At 33.5% G+C, this 20,607-nt stretch overlaps 4 protein-coding genes across 5 annotated transcripts; 3 read left to right on the top strand and 1 right to left on the bottom strand.

Moving 5' to 3' along the window:
• The first annotated feature begins 1,234 nt into the window (after positions 1 to 1,234).
• Positions 1,235 to 4,878, top strand: LOC112744667 (ATP sulfurylase 2). Its single transcript, XM_025794359.3, has 5 exons — positions 1,235 to 2,032; positions 2,322 to 2,727; positions 3,011 to 3,271; positions 3,387 to 3,473; positions 4,561 to 4,878. The coding sequence occupies exons 1-5, from the start codon at positions 1,479 to 1,481 to the stop codon at positions 4,696 to 4,698; spliced, it is 1,446 nt and encodes a 481-aa protein (XP_025650144.1). The 5' UTR covers positions 1,235 to 1,478; the 3' UTR covers positions 4,699 to 4,878.
• A 3,272-nt stretch (positions 4,879 to 8,150) lies between these two features.
• On the top strand, positions 8,151 to 12,058 carry LOC112744669 (WPP domain-interacting tail-anchored protein 1). Of its 2 annotated transcripts, none has more exons than XM_025794361.3 (5): positions 8,151 to 8,314; positions 8,475 to 8,991; positions 9,406 to 10,469; positions 11,109 to 11,213; positions 11,714 to 12,058. In XM_025794361.3, the coding sequence occupies exons 2-5, from the start codon at positions 8,523 to 8,525 to the stop codon at positions 11,912 to 11,914; spliced, it is 1,839 nt and encodes a 612-aa protein (XP_025650146.1). In that variant the 5' UTR covers positions 8,151 to 8,314; positions 8,475 to 8,522; the 3' UTR covers positions 11,915 to 12,058. The 2 variants fall into 2 exon arrangements, with proteins under 2 accessions (XP_025650146.1, XP_025650147.1); XM_025794362.3 differs by having other exon boundaries at positions 8,168 to 8,314; positions 8,464 to 8,991.
• Positions 12,059 to 12,514: 456 nt separating this feature from the next.
• On the bottom strand, positions 12,515 to 14,681 carry LOC112744670 (F-box protein At5g49610). The gene is made up of 2 exons (XM_025794363.2): positions 14,501 to 14,681; positions 12,515 to 13,738 (listed from the first exon to the last, which is right to left on the bottom strand). Exons 1-2 carry the CDS (start codon positions 14,660 to 14,662, stop codon positions 12,653 to 12,655), a joined length of 1,248 nt encoding a protein of 415 aa, XP_025650148.1. The 5' UTR covers positions 14,663 to 14,681; the 3' UTR covers positions 12,515 to 12,652.
• A 3,898-nt stretch (positions 14,682 to 18,579) lies between these two features.
• LOC112744671 (F-box/kelch-repeat protein At3g23880-like) lies at positions 18,580 to 20,423 on the top strand. Its single transcript, XM_025794365.2, has 2 exons — positions 18,580 to 19,879; positions 20,100 to 20,423. The coding sequence occupies exons 1-2, from the start codon at positions 18,769 to 18,771 to the stop codon at positions 20,171 to 20,173; spliced, it is 1,185 nt and encodes a 394-aa protein (XP_025650150.1). The 5' UTR covers positions 18,580 to 18,768; the 3' UTR covers positions 20,174 to 20,423.
• The last annotated feature ends 184 nt before the right edge of the window (positions 20,424 to 20,607 follow it).

Genomic DNA, 20,607 nt, shown 5'->3' on the forward strand with positions numbered 1-20,607 from the left:
GGGATGATGATGAAGCCAAAATTTTCAGCATCAAGTCATGACTGCAGCCCCAGTTGGCATGGGAATCTGCAACCTGATCTTTCCAATATGTGATCTAAAGAAAAACAGAATCTGCTTTTCTTTTTGGTTTATACAGAATCTCCTCTTTCATATATTATCTGCAAAATTGAATATAAGTCTTCTAAAATGAACCATATGTGATTAGTGATTCAATCTTAACCAAAGGTCATGATGAGCCATATGTTATCTTTGCCCTTATTTGGTAGTAATTAACTTTATTTATCAGTTAGTTTTGTGTTAATTAAGTTATTTAGTGAGTGATCTTGAGAGTTCAACTTCACTATTAACTGATTCAAATCATGTCCTGTAGTAGTTGACTAATAGTACCAGAAAAGCGTGCAACTTTTTCGGTTAAAATAAATGGTTATGTTCATTTCATTCATACTATTCTGCTTAAGCAAATGTCGGGATTCGAATCTTGGCTTATGCATGCAGAAATCTTTTGGCCAGCGGCAAACCCTTAAATGGAGCTCAAATCTGCCACGGATTAGTCCTTGACCTGTCGAGTTGAGAGATACCGTAGAAAACCAAAGAATACGTATTAAATATTATTTTATATCTCTGTCATTAGTATTTGGATTCTATTATCAAGAATTCTATTATATCTCTCAATACAAATTTTTCGTTCCCATAACTCAAATTATAAAATTTTAAGAATTTTTTCCCTTTTAGAGCAGTGCAAAATATAGTAAAGAAGATAAGGAAATGAGTGGTTGAGGTTTTCGCTAGTGTCAAATTTGCTTGGCACACCATGCCAATTGCCACAAGTGCACAGAAATCATTTTGCCTAAATTAGTACAGACATTAATTCAGCTAAGATAATGCCTAAGAATCTGTCATTTTTGCCTCAAATTAAGCTTGTACATTTTTCAATTTGGATGCATGTTTTTGTCTTTTTCAATCTTAGCCAACATACCAGCTGTTTGCACTTTCTCAAAATTATGTGTGTTGAATGATGAACAAATTGAACATTGAATAGTGTTCCCTAAAATGTTACTTCCATGAATAATCTGTTAATAATTAATAATTGTCAATTATTTATATATGTTGATGTGCATAATAGTCTCCCTAATATGGTTTATGGTTTGAAACAACATTTCTCTTTATCAAGGATGGTTAATTAATAAGTTGAAATCTATTTTAATTCTTATATGCATCAAAAGACAAGATCTTTCTTCATTGTGCTCTTTCTTTTTTTTGGTAAGGGTCCCCAAATTTTTCAACTTGCTACTAATTACATGGACTAGTACCTTTTTCTCCTCCACAAACACAAAAAAGGCACAAAGATACCAACTTGGGTGGCTCTAACATGTTTCCCAAATCTAGAGGTTCTTGTTCAACTCTGTTACACAACTACTTCTCTTGTTCTAACATAATATATTCTCTCTCTCACACAGTAATCTCCAACACCAACAACAATGTCTCTCTCCATTAAGTTACATGTAACAACTTCCCATCTAAATTACCTCAACCACCATGCCAAAACCAACACCAACACTAGCACAAGTAACATTAGAACCAAACCAATTTACACTTCCAACCCATTGATCATAACAACTAGTAGGTCTAGAAAAATGAGCTTAGGCTGCTATGGTGCACCCTTTATTAAGAGCTCATTGATTGAGCCAGATGGGGGTGCATTGGTGGACCTTGTGGTGTCAGAGTCTCAAAGGGGTCCTAAGATTTTGGAAGCTGAGGCACTTCCAAAGGTAAAGCTCACAAAGATTGATATAGAGTGGGTGCATGTGATTAGTGAAGGTTGGGCTAGCCCCTTGAGAGGGTTCATGAGGGAAGATGAGTACTTGCAAAGCCTTCATTTCAATGCTTTGAGGTTGAAAGGAAATGGATCTTTGGTGAACATGTCACTACCAATTGTGTTGGCAATTGATGATCAGACCAAGGAGAAAATTGGGAATTCCTCCAATGTTGGGTTGCTTGGTCCCAGTGGAGATTGCATTGCTATTCTTAGAAGGTCACTCACCAAATCTCACATTTTTCTTCTTTTCTTTTCATCATATTCTATCTTCTTAGTGTTCATTGATACCTAATTGTTTCTGTTTTCAATTCTTTGTGGCCATGATATAAGTTGTATATGTGTTTTGTCCATCACTTAATCAATATTATTGTTTTGAATCTAATATATATGCAGTCATTTTGAGAGTATGATTGTTAAAAACTTCACTGCCAAAAGGCTATGTCTTAATAAACCTATCTTTCATGGTGTTACTTGGTATTTCTTAACCATTCAACTCCTTTTGCAGCATTGAAATCTATAAGCACAACAAGGAAGAAAGAATAGCTAGAACATGGGGAACAATTGCTGCAGGGCTGCCATATGTAGAGGAGGCGATTACCCCGGCCGGAAACTGGCTTCTCGGAGGAGACTTGGAAGTGCTAAAGCCTATCAAGTACAATGATGGCCTTGATAACTACAGGCTATCTCCTAAACAACTCCGTGAGGAATTCGACCGGCGAGAAGCCGATGCAGTTTTTGCCTTTCAGTTAAGAAACCCTGTACATAATGGTCATGCCTTGTTAATGAATGATACTAGAAAGGGCCTATTGGAAATGGGATACAAAAATCCAATTTTGTTGCTTCATCCTCTTGGTGGTTTCACAAAAGCTGATGATGTGCCTTTGAGTGTTAGAATGGAACAACATAGCAAGGTGATTACCAATTTCACATTGTTGTTTTTCTTATGTGTGATGCTTAGTAGTATCCATCAGTTTTCTTTTATCTGTCACCGTTATTTTATACTACATTTTTGGATCATATTTATCTAAGAATGTATAGAGGATAACAGTGATAGATAAAAGAGAATTGAAGTATAAAATCAATGTGATTTCATTAAATTTAGCTGCTAATGTGACATCATTATTGACCCTTTGGTCATGCCATTATACTCATCTAAGCACTGTTCTTATGGTAAATATTTTTGTATCTTCTTAGGTCTTAGAAGATGGAGTTCTTGATCCTGAGACCACCATAGTGGCTATATTTCCTTCACCTATGCACTATGCCGGTCCAACCGAGGTGCAGTGGCATGCCAAGGCTAGGATCAATGCTGGTGCCAACTTCTATATTGTTGGCCGCGATCCAGCTGGCATGGGACACCCAACTGAGAAAAGGGATTTATATGATCCTGATCATGGTAAAAAGGTGTTAAGCATGGCACCTGGCCTAGAAAAGCTTAATATTTTGCCATTTAGGGTAAGTAACATTATATTTAGTATTCATATAGTTGAAGAGATCAATTTCATTTGTGTAAATAGTAAACATCTTTTACACATTCAACTTATCACATTCTTTTTTTCTCAAATTGCAGGTAGCAGCATATGACACTAGTGAGAATAAGATGGCATTTTTCGATCCCTCTCGCGCCAAGGATTTTCTCTTCATATCCGGAACAAAGGTATTTCTTTCGATTCGAATCTGCAATTCTGCATCTGCCACTGCCATTGGTTCACTCTTCTTTCTTAGAACTGGCTACAGCTTAAGCAAAGTATCATATATGTTACATATTGGAACAACTAAGAGCATAGAGTGAAGAATAAACCTTCATAGTTTTACTAAAACTTGTTATGTTTCTCTGATTCACCAAGTTAAACACTACTGCATTATGCTAATTTAGTGATCACAATATGATTTTACATTTCACAATTTCTATTCAATTTATACCATGCATGCATGCACCAAATTAATCTTGGTGCATTGTATTAACTGAAATTTAAAAATGTGTTCTAAGTAATTTCTTTGAACACAAGTAATTGACATAGTTCCAGCCATAGCCTGTCCAATCATGTTCTTGATTCAATTCATACTTGTTCTTGTTCTTGATCAAATTTGGAACTTCCAATTCATCAACTACCAATCAAATGGAACCAGAATGTTTTTGATAGTCATAATTAAAGACCAAATTTTATGTCTTATATACATTCTCTCCATCAGAGAATAAAAAAATAATTAACTGTCATTAACTGCCAATGCAATTAACCAAAGGATAGCTACTTAATAATTAATAAATAGTAATCAATTTAATTACTATGTTGGTCCCTATAGTTTTACCAATTTTTTAATTAGGTCTCTATATTTTTTTTCTTTTCAATTGAATTCCTAACATTGCTTTTAATTTTGTAATTAGATCATTTCTAATGTAAAAAGTATTAGAGTTAATTGAATATTTCTCTGCAAATTGAAGATATCTATAACTAAGAACCTAATTAGATCTTTGATTACATATTTTTTGAGAGAAATATTTTGTTAATTTTAATATTTTTAACATAAAAATGACCTATTACAAAATTGAAAGTAGTGTAGGGATCTAATTGAAAAGAAAAAAAAATATATGGACCTAATTGCAAATTTGGTGAAACTATAGGAACCCAATAGAGTAATTAAATCATAATAATACCACTTGAACTAAGTTCTATATTAAGAAAATGGATCTCATATAGAGTATAAAATTGTAACATGTTTTGGTAATAATTTGTTTTGTTCAGATGAGGGCTTATGCAAAAAGTGGAGAGAATCCACCAGATGGTTTTATGTGTCCTAATGGATGGAAGGTTCTTCTTAAGTACTATGAAAGTTTGCAAACTGAAGAGTCACCACAACAGCCTGCAGTGTTATCTGCATAGATTCACATAACTGTTATGTTTTGCATTTTTGTTTTCATATATAAAGGAAGATTCTAGAATCACAGTTTTAGGAGTGCCTTCATGATCAAGAAATCATATCATGAATGGGCAATCATATTTGAATTAATATGTGTATCATTTTGATCTTTGCAAAAGGAATTAGTACTATGCTTTTAAGAATTTTGTTTGTGGTAGCTTCTGTATAAAATGAGTTTGAATTTCAAATTAGTTTTGCATGAAACATGCTTCAAAATAAATATTATTTATAGAATTTATTTTTGATGTATAATTAGTAAACAATTTCTTATATGTATTTAATAATGTAACATTATATCAATAAAAATAATAATATTTTATATTAATCACGTAAATAGTTATTTAAAAAAATATATATAATTAGATGATTGTGTAAAATATTTTATATATTACATTAAAACTAAATTGTATCTATAATAGTAAATTTCATGCTTTTGTCTTAAGGCCATTAAGCATTCTGTAAAAGGAACTTTTGGAAAATTATTTTTAAATTATTTTTTATTAATCAATACTCAACTCATTATTAAATAAACCTATTTAGTCACCCCAAAAAGAAAAACCTATTTGACCTTTTAATTGTTCGTTACTTTGACTTTAGTTCACTTAAACTTTATTAAGACGACACAATATAAATCATTAGGAGTGGCAAAGCGGGTCGGTCCGCCCCAATCCGTCATGCCCCACCTAGGCCCGTCCTATAAACGGAGCGGACCAGCCCGTCCCGCCAATTAAAATGGGTTCAAAATGCTAATCCGTTATGGCAGATTGGCGAGTTAGCGGGCTAGCCCACTTGTCTCTTTTTATTTTTTTGAAAAATAAAATTCATTAAAATTAACCAAAAAATAATAATTAAAAAATCAAATACAAATAAAAAATAGTTAAATTATAATATAATTTTTTTACTATTTTTTTTTTATTTTTAACTTCAATAAAATTGTTCAAAATAATATTTGTCAATAGAATCATTTTTATTTTAAAAAATAAGTCACATAATTTAAGCATATATACAAAATTATAAAATAAAATAAATAAAGTTAATAACTAAAAGAAGAATAAAAACAAAAAATGAAAAAAAAGTGTTTAAAAATTCTATAATTATTAATTTTATAATAATAATCACTCTTCTATTTAATAAAAAAAAAGAAAAATAAAAATCTTCGACCCGACAGACCGGCCCGCCCTGCCCCGCCAAAACCCGCCACTTTGGCGGTATGGATTTGGCGGGTTTTTTTTTTATTTGGCGAGCTCCAAATCCTAGCCCGACTTGCCTTTTTTAGCGGGTTTAGCGGATCCGCCCGACGAGCTCGACCCATTTTGCAACCCCTATAAATCATCAACAACTAACCTTCTTTGGCCAATAAGCTTACCTCAAATGGCATAGTTTTCTCATATTCACTTAGAGATTGCGAGTTTGAATCTCTCTATTTTCAGTAAAAAAAAAAAAAAAAAAAAAAAAACAACTAACCTTCCTTAAAAAATATGTTAATTAACTAACTAAAAATGTTCCATATATCAACATTAGTTTCAAATTTTAGGATTTTTTTATTTAAATTAAAAATATATAATATTTATCGATTTAAATAAACGTATAAGTATTTACTAAAATACGTTTTGGGTCACATCTCAAATGCAGTGGGGTAAATCACACTAAAAACGTATTTCGGATGCACTGCTACCGTGTTATTACGCCACGTGCTAGTTATATGTCGGATACACCCGAGTTATGAACAAAACTAGATCTCGGATACAATGCATCCGAGATATGGCTTTAATCAGCCTAAACCCACTGCATCCGAGATATGCACATTTTTGTTGATCATGGACAGTGCATCCGAGATACGGACAAGTTGGCTACACTTGTGCCGGAGACCAGCGCAGCAGGCACGTGGTCCGCACGTCCGTAGGGACGGTGGGAATCCTCATGATGGAGACCAGCAGTTGTCAGACGAGGAGGCTGAGTACGCCCGACAGGAGGAGGTACATCAGGATGCCATTCCCGATGCACATGCAGAGCATCCCTCCGATGCATTTTTCGCTGCCCATGAGGCTGACGTTGCTGCGAGGCTTATGCCAGGTACCTCAGCCCCTGCTCACCACCCGACTAATGACAGAGCTTGGGAGCAGCACCAGTTCGACATTGGATCCGATGATATGATAGACATCGATGACATGTTCAAGATCATCGGGGCACCCAGTGATGCGATGGATGTCTTGGCCAGTCGTTATTGCCGCAGGAGAGACGACACCGACATTCCTGGGATGTCGAGCGGTGTTTCCATTCGGCATGGGACAGTTCCTCCAGGGCACTATCAGACTCCTCCTCCACCACCGCACCAGTCAGGTTCTGCTCCGTCACCCCACTATTGGACTCCATCCCTGCCACCGCCGACTCCACCGTCCGGTACTGTCTGGAGATCACCTTCTATGCCTCCTCCCATGACTGTATCAGCTCCTCCTCCGCCACCATACCAGCGTCCACCGCCCACTTCCAGTCAGCCAGTTGTTTGTACTCGTCCATACCGTCCTCCTAGGGTGTCCCGTCCTCGTGGATGTGAGACTGGACACCACTTGGATCCTGCCGCTGGACGGCGTTAGTTACCATTATTGCTATATGTATTTTGCTTATTACTTATGTTTGTAGACTTCCATCACATGTATGACTCTTTTTTAGTATATCCAAATGTATAACTCGACTTGTTTATTCATGTGAATATGTTTTTTTTTTTAAATATTGTTACATTTATAAATAAAATTTATCATGCACACTTGACCGTATCTTGGATGTGCTGTCCTTGATCAACAAAAATGTACATATCTCAGATGTAATGGGTTTAAGTTGATTAAAGCCATATCTCGGATGCATTGTATCCGAGATCTGGTTTTGTTCATATCTCAGGTGCACGTGGTGTATTATAACACAGTAGCAGTACATCTGAAATGTGACTGAAACTATATTTTAATAAATACTTATACGTTTATTTAAATCGATAAATATTATATATTTTTAATTTAAATAAAAAAATTCCAAATTTTATTGACACAAGAAACATTTTGTAAAACAAAAACGAGAAGAAAAAATAGAATCATCCACAAATTAAGGAAAGAAATTCATATTTGAATAGTTTGTCCACAATTGTTAATAATTAATAAGGTGAGTTCTATAGTGCTTTTTACTATGGTGTTTAAATTACCTAACTTACTTTTAAAAGTAAAAAATAAAATATTTAAAGTAAAAAGTAAAATATTTAAAATTTATTAAATATTATCTATTTGTCTTTTTTGATAAGTTATGTACAATTTTAAAGGCACCATAGCATTCACCAATTAATAATTATAGATTGACGTTTTTTTGAAACAATTTTTATTTTTCGAAAATGTATAGTATACTAAATTAAAGAGGAAAAAAAAACATTTTCGGAAGCAAAACGCTGCGTTTTAGAAGTGCAGTGTGTTCGTGTTTCTGTCTTTGATTTTGCAAGTAGGGATTAACCGTACTGTGAATCTTCCAAATTCATGATTTCGATCGAAATCCACTAACTTTCTATCTCCGAATCCCCCCGTTTCTTGCACTTTTCAATCGGTATAGTTCTACTCCATTCAATAGTCTCAGTTCTAAAAATTTGTCATTCAAATTTTTCTCCCAATTTGTTTATTTATTCTATTTTCGTCCCTTCCAACAAATTTTCACTATGTGGCTTCAAAATCTGACATTTTTATTGGGTTTTTGAGTTCGAACTCAGGTTCCGGGAGAAGAACAACAAGTTTTGGAGTGTTCCTTTTTTAGAACCATGGATACTCAGAGTGGAGAAGATGATTATGATCTACATTTTGCTGTTTCCACAATGCTGATGAGGCTGGAGCTGAATCTTGCATGTTTCTCAGAGAAAGTTACAAACTTGGGCATCTTTGTGATGAACTTGGAGACCCTTGAGTGTGAATTGGAGACAATGATTTTGGAAAAAAATGGCATTGATGGAATGGTAATGGACATGGAATGTGCTGAGAAGGGGCTTGAGTTTGATCTGTTGTGTGGAGTGTTGGATTCTGAGGTGAGGGAATTGGGTGTGTTTTTGGGGACCCTTCATGCTGAGATTGTTGAAGCTGAGCAGTTTGTGTCTTCTAGCAGCAGCATTTGGAGGAACCGGTTGGAAGTTTCTGAGGAAGGGTTCAAGCAATCTGAGGAGCAGTTCTCTGAGATTAAGAAGCAATCTACTAATTTTCAGAGGACTTTGTCTTCTTATAAGAGAGAAGAAAGTGGTAAGGATAGAGAATCTTATTGATTGATTTTGTTTCTATTCTTCCTTATTGGTTGTTTACACATTTATCAATTGACTTTTCTTATGTATTTATAGAAATTGTGGTTTTTTTGAAGTGGTTAGGATTTTTTCTTTCATATTTTTGTCTCCTTCCTTATAAGGGGTCCACTTCAATTTCCATATGAAGTTGTTTGTACAATTTCAGAGGGAATTCCTCTCATGAATTAATTTGGTTGATTATTATTTTATCAGAGGAAAAAAAAGAATTAAGAAGAACCATTAAGACCATCGAACTGATTGGCTCAAACTTGTTACTTCTTCATGAATGTGTCAATGTGTGACCAATAAGAATAATTTTTTTTATATAATTATCCGTTTCTGATGTATATTTTTTTTATTGATTTCCATGGAACAGGTAATGCCGAAGAGGGTGTGAAAATCCCAGAGGATGACCACTCTTCGGATGTCAAAACAGGAATAAACATGCAAACAATTGAGCAACAAAGACATATTCTGAGGATGTTGGAGAAATCTTTAGCAAGTGAAATGGATCTTGAGAAGAATATCAATAAGTCAAGACAAATTGAAGAAACGCTAAAGCTTAGGATAGCTTCTTTAGAGCAAGAGCTAATTCATGCGGAGGAAGAAGCTGCTGATGTTTGTGAAAGATGGTTTGAGGCAGACAATGCACGTGAGATCTTGATGGGAATTTCAGTAGACCTGTTAGGCAAGCTCCAGATTTCTCAGTTCAATTTGAATGGTTTAAATCAGAGAGAATCTGAGCTCAGAGCTAAGCTTGAAAGCGGCAATTCGGATAAGGTGTCTTCACTTGAAAAGCAGCTAAAAGAATATGAATCTCAGCTCCTGAATACAAAGGCCTCTGCTGATGAATATCAGAAACAGTATACTGCAATGTGTTCCGAAATAAGAGACATGGAAAACCTTGTTTTTGAGCTGAAAGAAAAACTATCTAATGCAGAAAGTCGAGCTAAAGCTGCAGAATCTGAACATATGTTATCGTCGGAGAATAACTCCGAACTCAATCAAAACCTGGCTCTTCCGAAAGATGGCGGTTGCACATCTGAGAATGTAGAACCACTTGAGAAGCAATTAAAGGAATATGATTTACGACTCCAGCAAGCAGTCGCATCTGTTGAAGCTAGTCAGGAGAAGCAAAGTATGTTATGTTCCACAATTAAAGATATGGAGCTTGTGATAGAGGATCTGAAGTTGAAGGTTTCTAAAGCTGAGATACGGGCTGACAGTGCGGAGGACAAGTGTATCATAATATCCGAAACTAACGCAGAGTTGAATGAGGAGCTAAGCTTCTTGCGAAACAGATTGGAATGCTTGGAGGGATCATTGCACCTGGTGGAGGAAGCCAAAGTGGCAACTGCAAAGGACATCAGAAAGCGGACAATGATTTTCCAGAATTTGATAACACAGATTGCTCTTGAAAGAGAACGTCTTAATAAGCAGGTAAAGCCATGCAACTAACTCATAAAACCATCATGACCTGTCATAGCAGGGCATATCGTACGCTGCTAGGTCTCTTGCCTGCGTGATATTTAATTTCATTATTCATAGCATCAATCAGCAGAAACGAGTAAGATTTTGAATGGTATTGACTGTTCTGTGTAGCATCATAAGTGAACATTGCAGTTTGTGATGCTTTGTTTGTTGTCAGTTTGTGAGTAACAAGTGAATGAGGAAACTCTTTTCCCTCTCTCTCTGATTTTCTACTGTCTTGAAGATTGACCCCCTTTTTTCCCCAAGAAAAATTAAACAAAAAAGAACTTATTTGGTCCATGGAGTTCCATTAAATTTTGTTAAATAAAAATTCAGAGGAACAAAATTTAGTAGTAGTGTACTTGGCTCAAGGGATGTTTGAGTTGATAGAATATTTATTTGTTAAAACATTCAAGTTGTTTAATTGAAGAAGTAAAAAAGAAGAGCAAAAGACTATACCAAATCTGCTTGAATTTTTTTTGGATCAGCAAAGAAGATAGTTTGGTATTAAGAATTCAAGCTTAGCTAAAGGCAAACTAAATATATTAAGTTCTTAAGGTATAGTTCCTTGCTTGTTTAAATATGAAAATATTTGCATTTTATCTGCAGCTTTCTTCCTTAGCAAGTGAGAACAAATTTTTGGCGGTAAAGCTAAAGCAGGCTGCAAATGGTATTTTTCCAGAATCTAATGCTTCGTCAGCGAATGACTATGAGGTGAGTACTTCAGACTTTTTTGAACTTGTTTCTTATTTGTTCATTACCTCTAAGGGGGATATGTCATATGTTGAATAACCTTTTATAATTACAAGTATCTTATATGTGAAATTTGATCAATATATTTTGAAGTGAAAATTGTTTCCTCTAGATATTGCCTCAAGTCATTTTCACTTGCCATAAAATATCATTCTAATGGAAAGAAAAACTCCTGAATATTTGATGCCGAATGTTACTAGGTCTACTTTTTCAGTCCCCTTTCAATGTTTCCAATTACTGTTATATAATATCGTTACTATATATATCGAATAAAAAAAGAACATTGATCTTGTTATCATTATTGTGAACTCAATTTTTTATGTTCATAGCAGTTTAAGATGTGAGCATTGAGAATTTGAGCTAAAAGAATTTAAAAATTTTCAAAGTACAATAATCTCAAGAACCTAGAAAAAGTTGAATTCAGCTACACTCTAATTATCGCTCCTATTTTAATTTCCCAGGCGGACAGGTGTTGGATGAATTTTTCTGCGAATGATAATAAAACCAAGGTTGGGGATTCTCTGCCGGATGCCGGGTCAGTGAGGAGAATAGATGCCGGAGTTCTTGGTTTTAAGTTCTTGTTCAAATCGTTTCTTGTTGTACTGGTTTCAGCTGTGGCTTTTCAGTTTTTCAAGGATGTGAATGTTGATTTCGGTCTATAATTGAGTTATCACTTATCAGAAGGGAATTGGGGAGGTGCCATTGGTAATGGGATTGTAAATTGTGATGCAAATCATTATGTAGTAATCAAATTTTGTTTTCTGGTCTTGAATCAAAATTTTACTCCCACCGAGAGTATATGGATCCTTTCTCTTGATTCCTGAAACTAGTTTTGACTTTTGACAACACATTTTTCTTTCCCAAACCATATGATAGGTATATCCTTTTTCAATCTAAAAACCCTTTTGCATATTAGATGTTGCCAATAAACAAAATTGAAGCAAACATTTGAAAACTTAGGCACCAAAATGAAAATTTATAATATTTATTATTAAGGAGATAAACTTATTTAAAAAGAAATAAACGGATCACATTCCAAATAATATATTGAAAAAATAGTTAGGGGCAGAAGTTAATTCCTCAGCTTGAATGATCTCATAGAATTTGATTTCATATCCGTTCCTCTTAGACACCAAAGAAAAATATCCATTCCTCTTGAATTTTTGTCCCCTTTCAAAATTTTCTCATGAAGTTTTTCTACCACACATCTAAATCATTCATTGCAAACAAAGATGGTCCATATGCATTAGCTAACACAGGATTAATAACAACAGCAAACTGCAGAAAATAATATCATCATAATAAGCCATAATAAGTACAAAGAAATCTCCGCTTTCTTTTATGTATAAAAAAAAATGCTAATACAAAACCAAAAGAAATGGGCGCAGAATGGAACCAAGCTATGCATCATTCAATGGAACCAAGCTCATGGAATGAGAAAACACTGTTGCACCTAGGTCATAACGTTTCAAGCTGCACGCCCAAGTCATCTTTCCGTTCTTAAAATCATAGACAATTACTTGATCTTTACCACGAATTAGCAGCGGCAACACCCAGTCTTTGAAGGCTAGAGGAGTTACTGCCGATTTATCAACTAAAAAATTGGGAAAAGTACTTTCACATTGTTCTTTAAAATCCTCAAAAGACATCTTGTACTCAAGAGTCCATTCTCCAAAATAATGCTGAAGACTCCACACACGAAGACCTAATGTTTTTGTCAGTGAGACATAATGCAGTGTGCCATTAGACTCTCCGATGCATGATGACGACGAACAAGTATCTTTGGCAGCACGAGGCCTAAGAATCCACAACGCTAACTCGGTCCGAACATCAAAAACCAGTATTCTTTTGCATTTGCCGAGCCAATATAAGACACCTCTTAAGTAAATTCCTTTATTCTTCAACAATATCCCGCCTTCACAGGTTGCATTTGACATCTTCCAAGATCTTGTTTCCGACGAATAAATTTGAAATCTCAAGTCAGTAGAAATCATTGGTTGAGCATTAACAACTTTAACTAACTTGAACTTGGCAGAGTTGGTGGCACTGTCAATGGATCCTCCTTCATAGTCAAAAGCAATTCCAATGCTTATGTATTCGCCGCTAGATGGCGGCAACTTAAGACATTGTTTGTTTGCAGGGTTGCATATATATAAAGCTGGTTCTTGTGAAATGCTATAGAAACAGAGCAAGCCATTGCATGATGCCAAGATATGAACATCTTCAGGAAGACCACCTAGGAACATCTCCCACATATTGGTTCCACTTGTCTCCACGCGGATGTAGCTAGATTGGATCAGGTACATATCTGGCTGAACGATGAAACCGGTTAATCTCAGCACACTATTTTGCACATAATTTTTCAGGAATAAAGGGCTCCCAAGGTTGTGTTGCGAATCTTTGCAAACACACTTGAAACGAGTCAATGACTTCACATCCAGCCGGAACAGAATGTTGAGTAATATGTCAGCATCCCACTCCCTTCTCTAAAACATAAAAAAATAAAGCCATAAACTGTGACATACTGAGAGATGAAATAGTTTTGAGAGCGAATACTTTAGCTCCATAATTGATAATGTCATTTTTATACTATGTGTTAATTCTAAATTATTCTCACAACAAAACAGTTCTTCCATCACTTTGAGGAATAAAATAATAAACATACAAAAGAGGTGTTCTAATATCAAATTCGAAAATAACAATATCACTTTCCCATATACTATATTATAATTAACACCACAGATCAGCCAATATATTTGTGTATATCTACATGTGTTACATATTCTTTCATTTAATCAAATAATTAACCATTAAATGATTAAAATTTCCATAGCAAAGAATCAATCTTTTTTATAGTAAAATAATCAAAAGTTGTATGAATACAAGATAATTAAATTTTCAATACGTCAATTTACCATTTTTAGCTAAAAGAGATGAACAATTATATGTTGCATACACACAAACCACAAAAAAAGAAAGTTTAAGTAACCAAAGCAAACACGTATGATATATATCCAACAAACTTTTTCAGCTAGCATATAGTCTACCTTTAAGATCATATTTTTCACTTATTTTTTTTAAGCAGACATGCAAATGTTGGCTTAATAATGTGGATCATTTCTAGGGTTCTTTGCATCGTATGTTAGTTGATACGCAATCTGAATTTATGATTGTGTGTCGATCACAAACCCTAATAGAAAACAATTGCGTGTTCGTTTGGGGTAAAAGGCGGAACTATAGGAACTCACCGGAACTTGAGGATCGGAGACGACGGAGCAGCGATGTGATTCCAAGAGCCGCGAGGTGTCGGTGCGACCGTTGAGGTATGACTTGTCGGAGGAGAGACGGATGGGCTGAGTAGGTGCGGCGGTGAAGTGGCGGAGGCGCTTTGAAAGTGAGTACAGCTCCATGGACGACACTTGTGGCTGATTCTTGGGCGCCAAGTCTAACAAATTATATTTTTAATTTTCATGTTTTTATAGAATTGTTTAAAAGTAAAAACTCGCATACAAAATTGTTGGTATGTAAAGTTAATATTTGAGAAAATTTTATAAATGATTGGATAAATTTGACTAAATTATCATCTAATAATTCTTAACTATTAATTCTACATGAAAATAACTGTACGCCCTAATCTTTACCTTATTTAAAATTTAAATCCAATCTAACTTAAACAAAATCAATTTAAACTAAAAAGAATTAAAATGAGATATTTATTAAATATACTACTTAGACAATAAAATTAGTCATTAATTATTTTTATTTTAGAATGTTTGATTATTTTTATTAATAATTATTTAATTGAAAATATATAAATTAATATGTACAAATAATGGCGAAAGTTAGTGCACTCTAGGCAAAGTAGGGAGTGCAACACTCTTTAAAAGTTAACCTGCTATCAAAAGTAATTAGGTAAATTAAATTTATTTATTATTGTTATTTTTTTTGTCATGTGCTGAACAAACAAACCGGCACTAACAAAAAAAACTAATTTGCTCGTTTAACACAGGACTGTCTTTACACCAGAAAAGTACTCAGAAAAATTTGATCGACTTCCTCCGTTATTCTGTTATTGTTGATGTGATGTCTTCAAGCATTTTCACTGTTTTGTTTGCTAACAGGTGCTTCTACTATTGTTCTGTCTAGCCACAGATTTTGACGCTCTTGAACCCACCCCATCCCACATCTACCATAAATGAACCTTCAAAGCCCGAAAAATTGCTGCCATAGAAAAGGAAGACGCTGTCTGTCGCTACTGCTGGTTGGCAAACTCCAAACGTAAAACTGATTCTGTAGAAGAACCCGGTCTCCATGAAGGCGCCATGATTCTCAGATGACAACGCAATCAAAGCACAAAATACATGACAGTTACAACAAGTCCATTATCTTTTATTTCAAATTATCCTCAACGTGTACCTAATAGAATGAAAAATTAAAATACAATTATATTTAAACAATTATTTGTATTATTTTTATTAATTTATTCAAAAAATAATTAAATTTTGAAACTAATTGGTATAAAATATTACATATATAAAACTAAGAAAAATTTTTATTTGTATAAGAATGAGTCTAATAAATAATTATTTTATTTAATATATAATTAAGAGTATTTCTTTCTTTGCCAACGAATTATAGCTCAAATGACATAGTCTCTATATTCACCTAAAAGTTGGTAAAAAAAATAATACTTTTTTTATTAACTTTTTAAACATTAATTATTTATTTTACATACAATATAAAAATAAATAAATATAATATTTATTGAGTAGACGCAGTTACGTTAAAAAAAAATTTATTGTCGTAGTATTTGAACCAAAGAAAAGAAAGTATTATTTTAAGAAAAACTAATAATATATTTTTAATAATATTCTTAATACAAAATAATAAATTTTAAATATTTTTTTAAATAATATATATTAACTAAAATAATATAATTATCCCAAATAATATATTATAAATATAGTAAAATGACATATTTCAATAAAAAATTGTTAATAAAAACTTATATGAATTTTTGTTTCGCACAAAATAAAATTATTATATGTTTGTTTGCTTTTTACGTTGTATATATATTTTTTTAATTAAATTAGTATAATGCAAAATTTTTTATCATTCTGTTTATATTTAATGTTTTAATTTTGTTTCTCACAAAATAAAATTATATATATATAACACAAAATTTTTTATCATTGTGTTTATATTTAATATTATAATTTTATTTCACATAAAACAAAATTTATTTAAATTTTAATATTATATACATATAATATATATATATAAAATACAAAATTTTTTAGCATTGTGTTTATATTTAATATTATAATTTTATTTCACACAAAACAAAATTTATTTAAATTTTAATATTATATACATAATATATATTTAATATTATTTTTTTTAAGATTCCAATATATCTTTTTTTCTAGATTTAGTACATGAATTTTCAACTTATTTTTTATGTATTATTTATTTTAATTCTAAAGTCCAATAATTTTTTTACAGACATATTGTTTTTAATATTTATATACTATTTTTTTTATTTTGAACTTCAGCCCAATACCTGAGACTTACAAAAAAAATCTAAAACTTATCAAAAAATGATTAACCTGATTAACAGGTTACGTTTTTAAATCCAGACCATTCAAATAAAATATAATAAATGGAGAGTTTAGATTTACGAATTCACAAGGTGTGCAGCACTCCATATTTAGCAAAGAGCGTTTAAGGATGAGCCTACAAATAATATACATAAATATAAAATATCTACTAATTAATTTTATAACTTTTTTTGTAAAAATAACATTTTGTGTTTTTATAGCAAGAATGCTAAAAGTTAGCAATTTCTTATGATATTAGATAAGATAAAATTAGATGAGAGTTGAATAATTTAAAGTACATTAAATTTTATTAAATTAGAATGACATTATTAATTTTAAAGTGACATTATTTTTTTTCAAAAGGTGAATTTTTTTTTTCATTCTTAAATTAATAATATGATTTTAAATTTGAGATATATTATTATCAAAGTATCAAGACAATATTTTTTTTTAAGAAAAACCACGTTAATTAAATTAAATTGTATAGGTGTTGAGGATAATAATAAAAATAAATTCTCTCAATTTTTTTAATTTAAAAAAATAAAATATAATATTTTATTATTAATTTTATAAATGACACTAAAAAAAATATAAAAAAAAAAGAATTGAAGGATATATAATTTCATTAATTTGTCATTATAAAAGTTTCTTGTTCTTCATGGCTCCCACTACTCCTGCTTTTTAGCAGAGATACCCTTTTATGGCTCCACCATTTTCAGTAGCGGCGACATAAAGGGATTACCATCAACATATGCAGGGTTTCTAGAGCTTGTTGAGGCAGACAATGGAAAAAAATAAGGTGATCCTGTTGTAACTGATGTCAAGCTCGATGAGAGAGAAGAGGAGGCCAACGGAGCAAGGGAGAGAGCAGAGGAAGTGAAAGGCTGATGTTGAGGGTTTCGAGGCTGACGAGGTTTTCGAGGCTGTCGAGGAGGGAGTGAAGGCAGTCGAGGCAGGCGTCGAGCACCTTAAGAGAGGTGAGGTGTGAAGTGGAGGCTCAAAGAAAGAGGAGCTTGTTGGAGTTCACTAATAGCTTCTTCAACTTTTTCAATTCCAAACCAATGCTTTCTAGAAGCTGTATCATTTGAAGTTGGCGTTCAGTTTCTCCAATAATCTACAATTGTCAATGGTTTTGGAAGTGCACATTCAACACCATCAACTTCATCACATCAGCGCCGATAACGGTCACATAAGATTTTTCTGACAAGTTTACTCCAATATTATACTAAGTGTAGACAATTGAGTACAAATTAAATAGTTAGGATTATGATTAGAATTATAAAAATCGAATCATCAGAATTAAATATTAAAATTAGACGATCATATTTATATCATCAATATGTGTCGTGTATACGCTAAAGCCACCACAAATTCTCTCTTGCATATTCCAAAAAAATCTTTTTATTCATCACATTCCATCTTTTTCACTTCCAAATTTTTCACAAATCTAACTAAAAAATTTATCTTTGAATTTGAAAAAAAAAATTGCACGAAAATCAAATCCATCAATTTATATGGTGTCCAAAAAAATTGTCTCTACTGAAATCGGACTCTTCAATTTCGTATTACTCTTGGTTCCTCAACAAATCAAACCGTTTAATATACTTAATAACAATTTTAAAAAAAATAACTTCATATTAAAAAAACAACACCAACCCTACCCTCCCAATAACAATACACAACAAACCATTCCCATTCATATATATAAACAAAATTAGCCTAAATTGCTTCAACACTTCTCTAAAATAACTGTTTCCAAAGTTGCATTATTCCGTTATTTTTTGTTTCAAAAGACCTGGGAAGTGGGAACTGAAAAGAAAAACGAAAACGCGGGAAAATCCTCGTCTTCTTTAAACGGCTTGAGGGAAAGGGCATGTGAATCTTCTTCCCTGCCAAGAACCCTAACGAACCAATCAATGGAGCAATCGAGCATGGAGAAGAAGCTCCAGAGCATCAACGACCTCCTTCCTCTCGAGCTGATAGAAGAAATCTTTCTGAGGATCCCCATCAAACATCTTGCGCGCCTCAGGTTCGTTTCGAAGCTATGGAACACACTCATTTCCGATCCCCATTTTGCAAAATCCCATCTTGATCACTCTCTCGCACCCTCCCATACATGCCTCTTCCTCCAAGACAAATCTCAAGCTTACTCCGTTGACCTCGACGCACTGCTCCATGACAATACAAGAGCGATCTCTCCCATTTACAAGAAGGCACCACCTGTATACCATCTTCTTGGTTCCTGCAGAGGGTTCGTACTCTTACATGGCAAACCACAGTTTCTTATACAATGGAACCCGCTCACTGGTTCCAGCAAAACAATCTCATACTCTCATATCGATAATACCGCAACAAGCAATGGTGAGTTCTTTGCGCTTCTATATGGCTTTGGTTACGATGCGTCACAAGATGACTATGTAGTAGTTGTAGCATATAAGGGTAAAGACGGCAAAAACCATTTTGATTTGTGTTGTTTGGGAAGCAATTCATGGATTAATCTTGATGCTGAACTCCCCAAATCATTGAATTTGTCTAAGTTGAAACCTTATGGGGTGTTCTGTAACGGGGCTATTCATTGGTCTACTTATGGGGTCTTGGATGCCATTCTTGTCTTTGATCTGAAGGAAAGAAATTTCTCCAAGATAGAAGCGATAAAAAGAGACATGTTTAGACCCGGTATTGTCCAGCTAGGAGGGTGCCTAGCCTTGTATTTGTATTCGTATGTAGAGGATAAAACTGAGATATGGGTGATGAAAGAATACAAAGTGCAGTCGTCTTGGACCCTACTCTGTGTGATTCCTCTCAATTTCTTTAAGGCTCTGTGCTTATCTGCTAATGGGGATATTATTGGAAGATGTCGTCCTTCAAATAATGAAATAGTGTTCTACATATATAATGTCAGTGGAGTGCTGCTCAAATATGTTTGGTATCGTTATAGTGTGCTTCCCAACCGCATACAGTTTGTTGTGCATGCGAACAGTCTCATGGCGGTCTCTAGCAGCATCAAGGATAAGAAGATGAAAAAGGGTATGTAATGTGTGCTTTGCACCATTTTGTTGCAGTTAATTTTGCCTGCATTATGATTGATTAGAAAGAAAAGTAGGATGGATTATGCATTAAGTTGCAACCAAATGTGAGTTTTGAAGTCCATTAAACCATGTCTTGCAACAATTGAGGTTTTTAAATATTAATATTATTTCTTTTTTAGAGTCTAATGCGGTGAGTTTTACTGGTTGATCTTACGCAGGCTGTCAGAATCAAAAAGAGGTCAAACAAGGGAATGGAAACAGGGGTAAGCAAGAGAACAACTTGGACACTTGATTCTGTTGTAAACAAAATGTAGCATTGGGAAGTTGAGCAGGAAAAAAGCTTCTCAAAACTCTTGTTCTTCCAATACTATTACCTCTTTAAATGGTTCTAAAAGGCTTACATAACTAATTGCCTTTCCTTCTATGCATTGATGATTGATGGAAGCAATGTAACAGGTTGTGCAATGTATACACAGAATATCACACTTTAGTGTGAGATTTAACATGTGAACTCCACTTTGAAAATTGTGGATTTATCAGTTTATCAATTCACTTTTCTGGATGATTTTCTATTTGCCAAGAGTGAGATGTATTGGCACCATTAAGTTCCATTTTCTGCATACAAGTACATAAATATAACCCATCTTGACGATAAGTCAAGCAAAAGTGGATTGTTATTCAGGGTTCAGTTTTCTGGTAGGAAAGTTAAGCATGTTATTTTTTTTG

The sequence above is a fragment of the Arachis hypogaea genome, chromosome 14 (assembly GCF_003086295.3).
Source record: "Arachis hypogaea cultivar Tifrunner chromosome 14, arahy.Tifrunner.gnm2.J5K5, whole genome shotgun sequence".
In the NCBI taxonomy this organism is placed as follows: domain Eukaryota; kingdom Viridiplantae; phylum Streptophyta; class Magnoliopsida; order Fabales; family Fabaceae; genus Arachis; species Arachis hypogaea.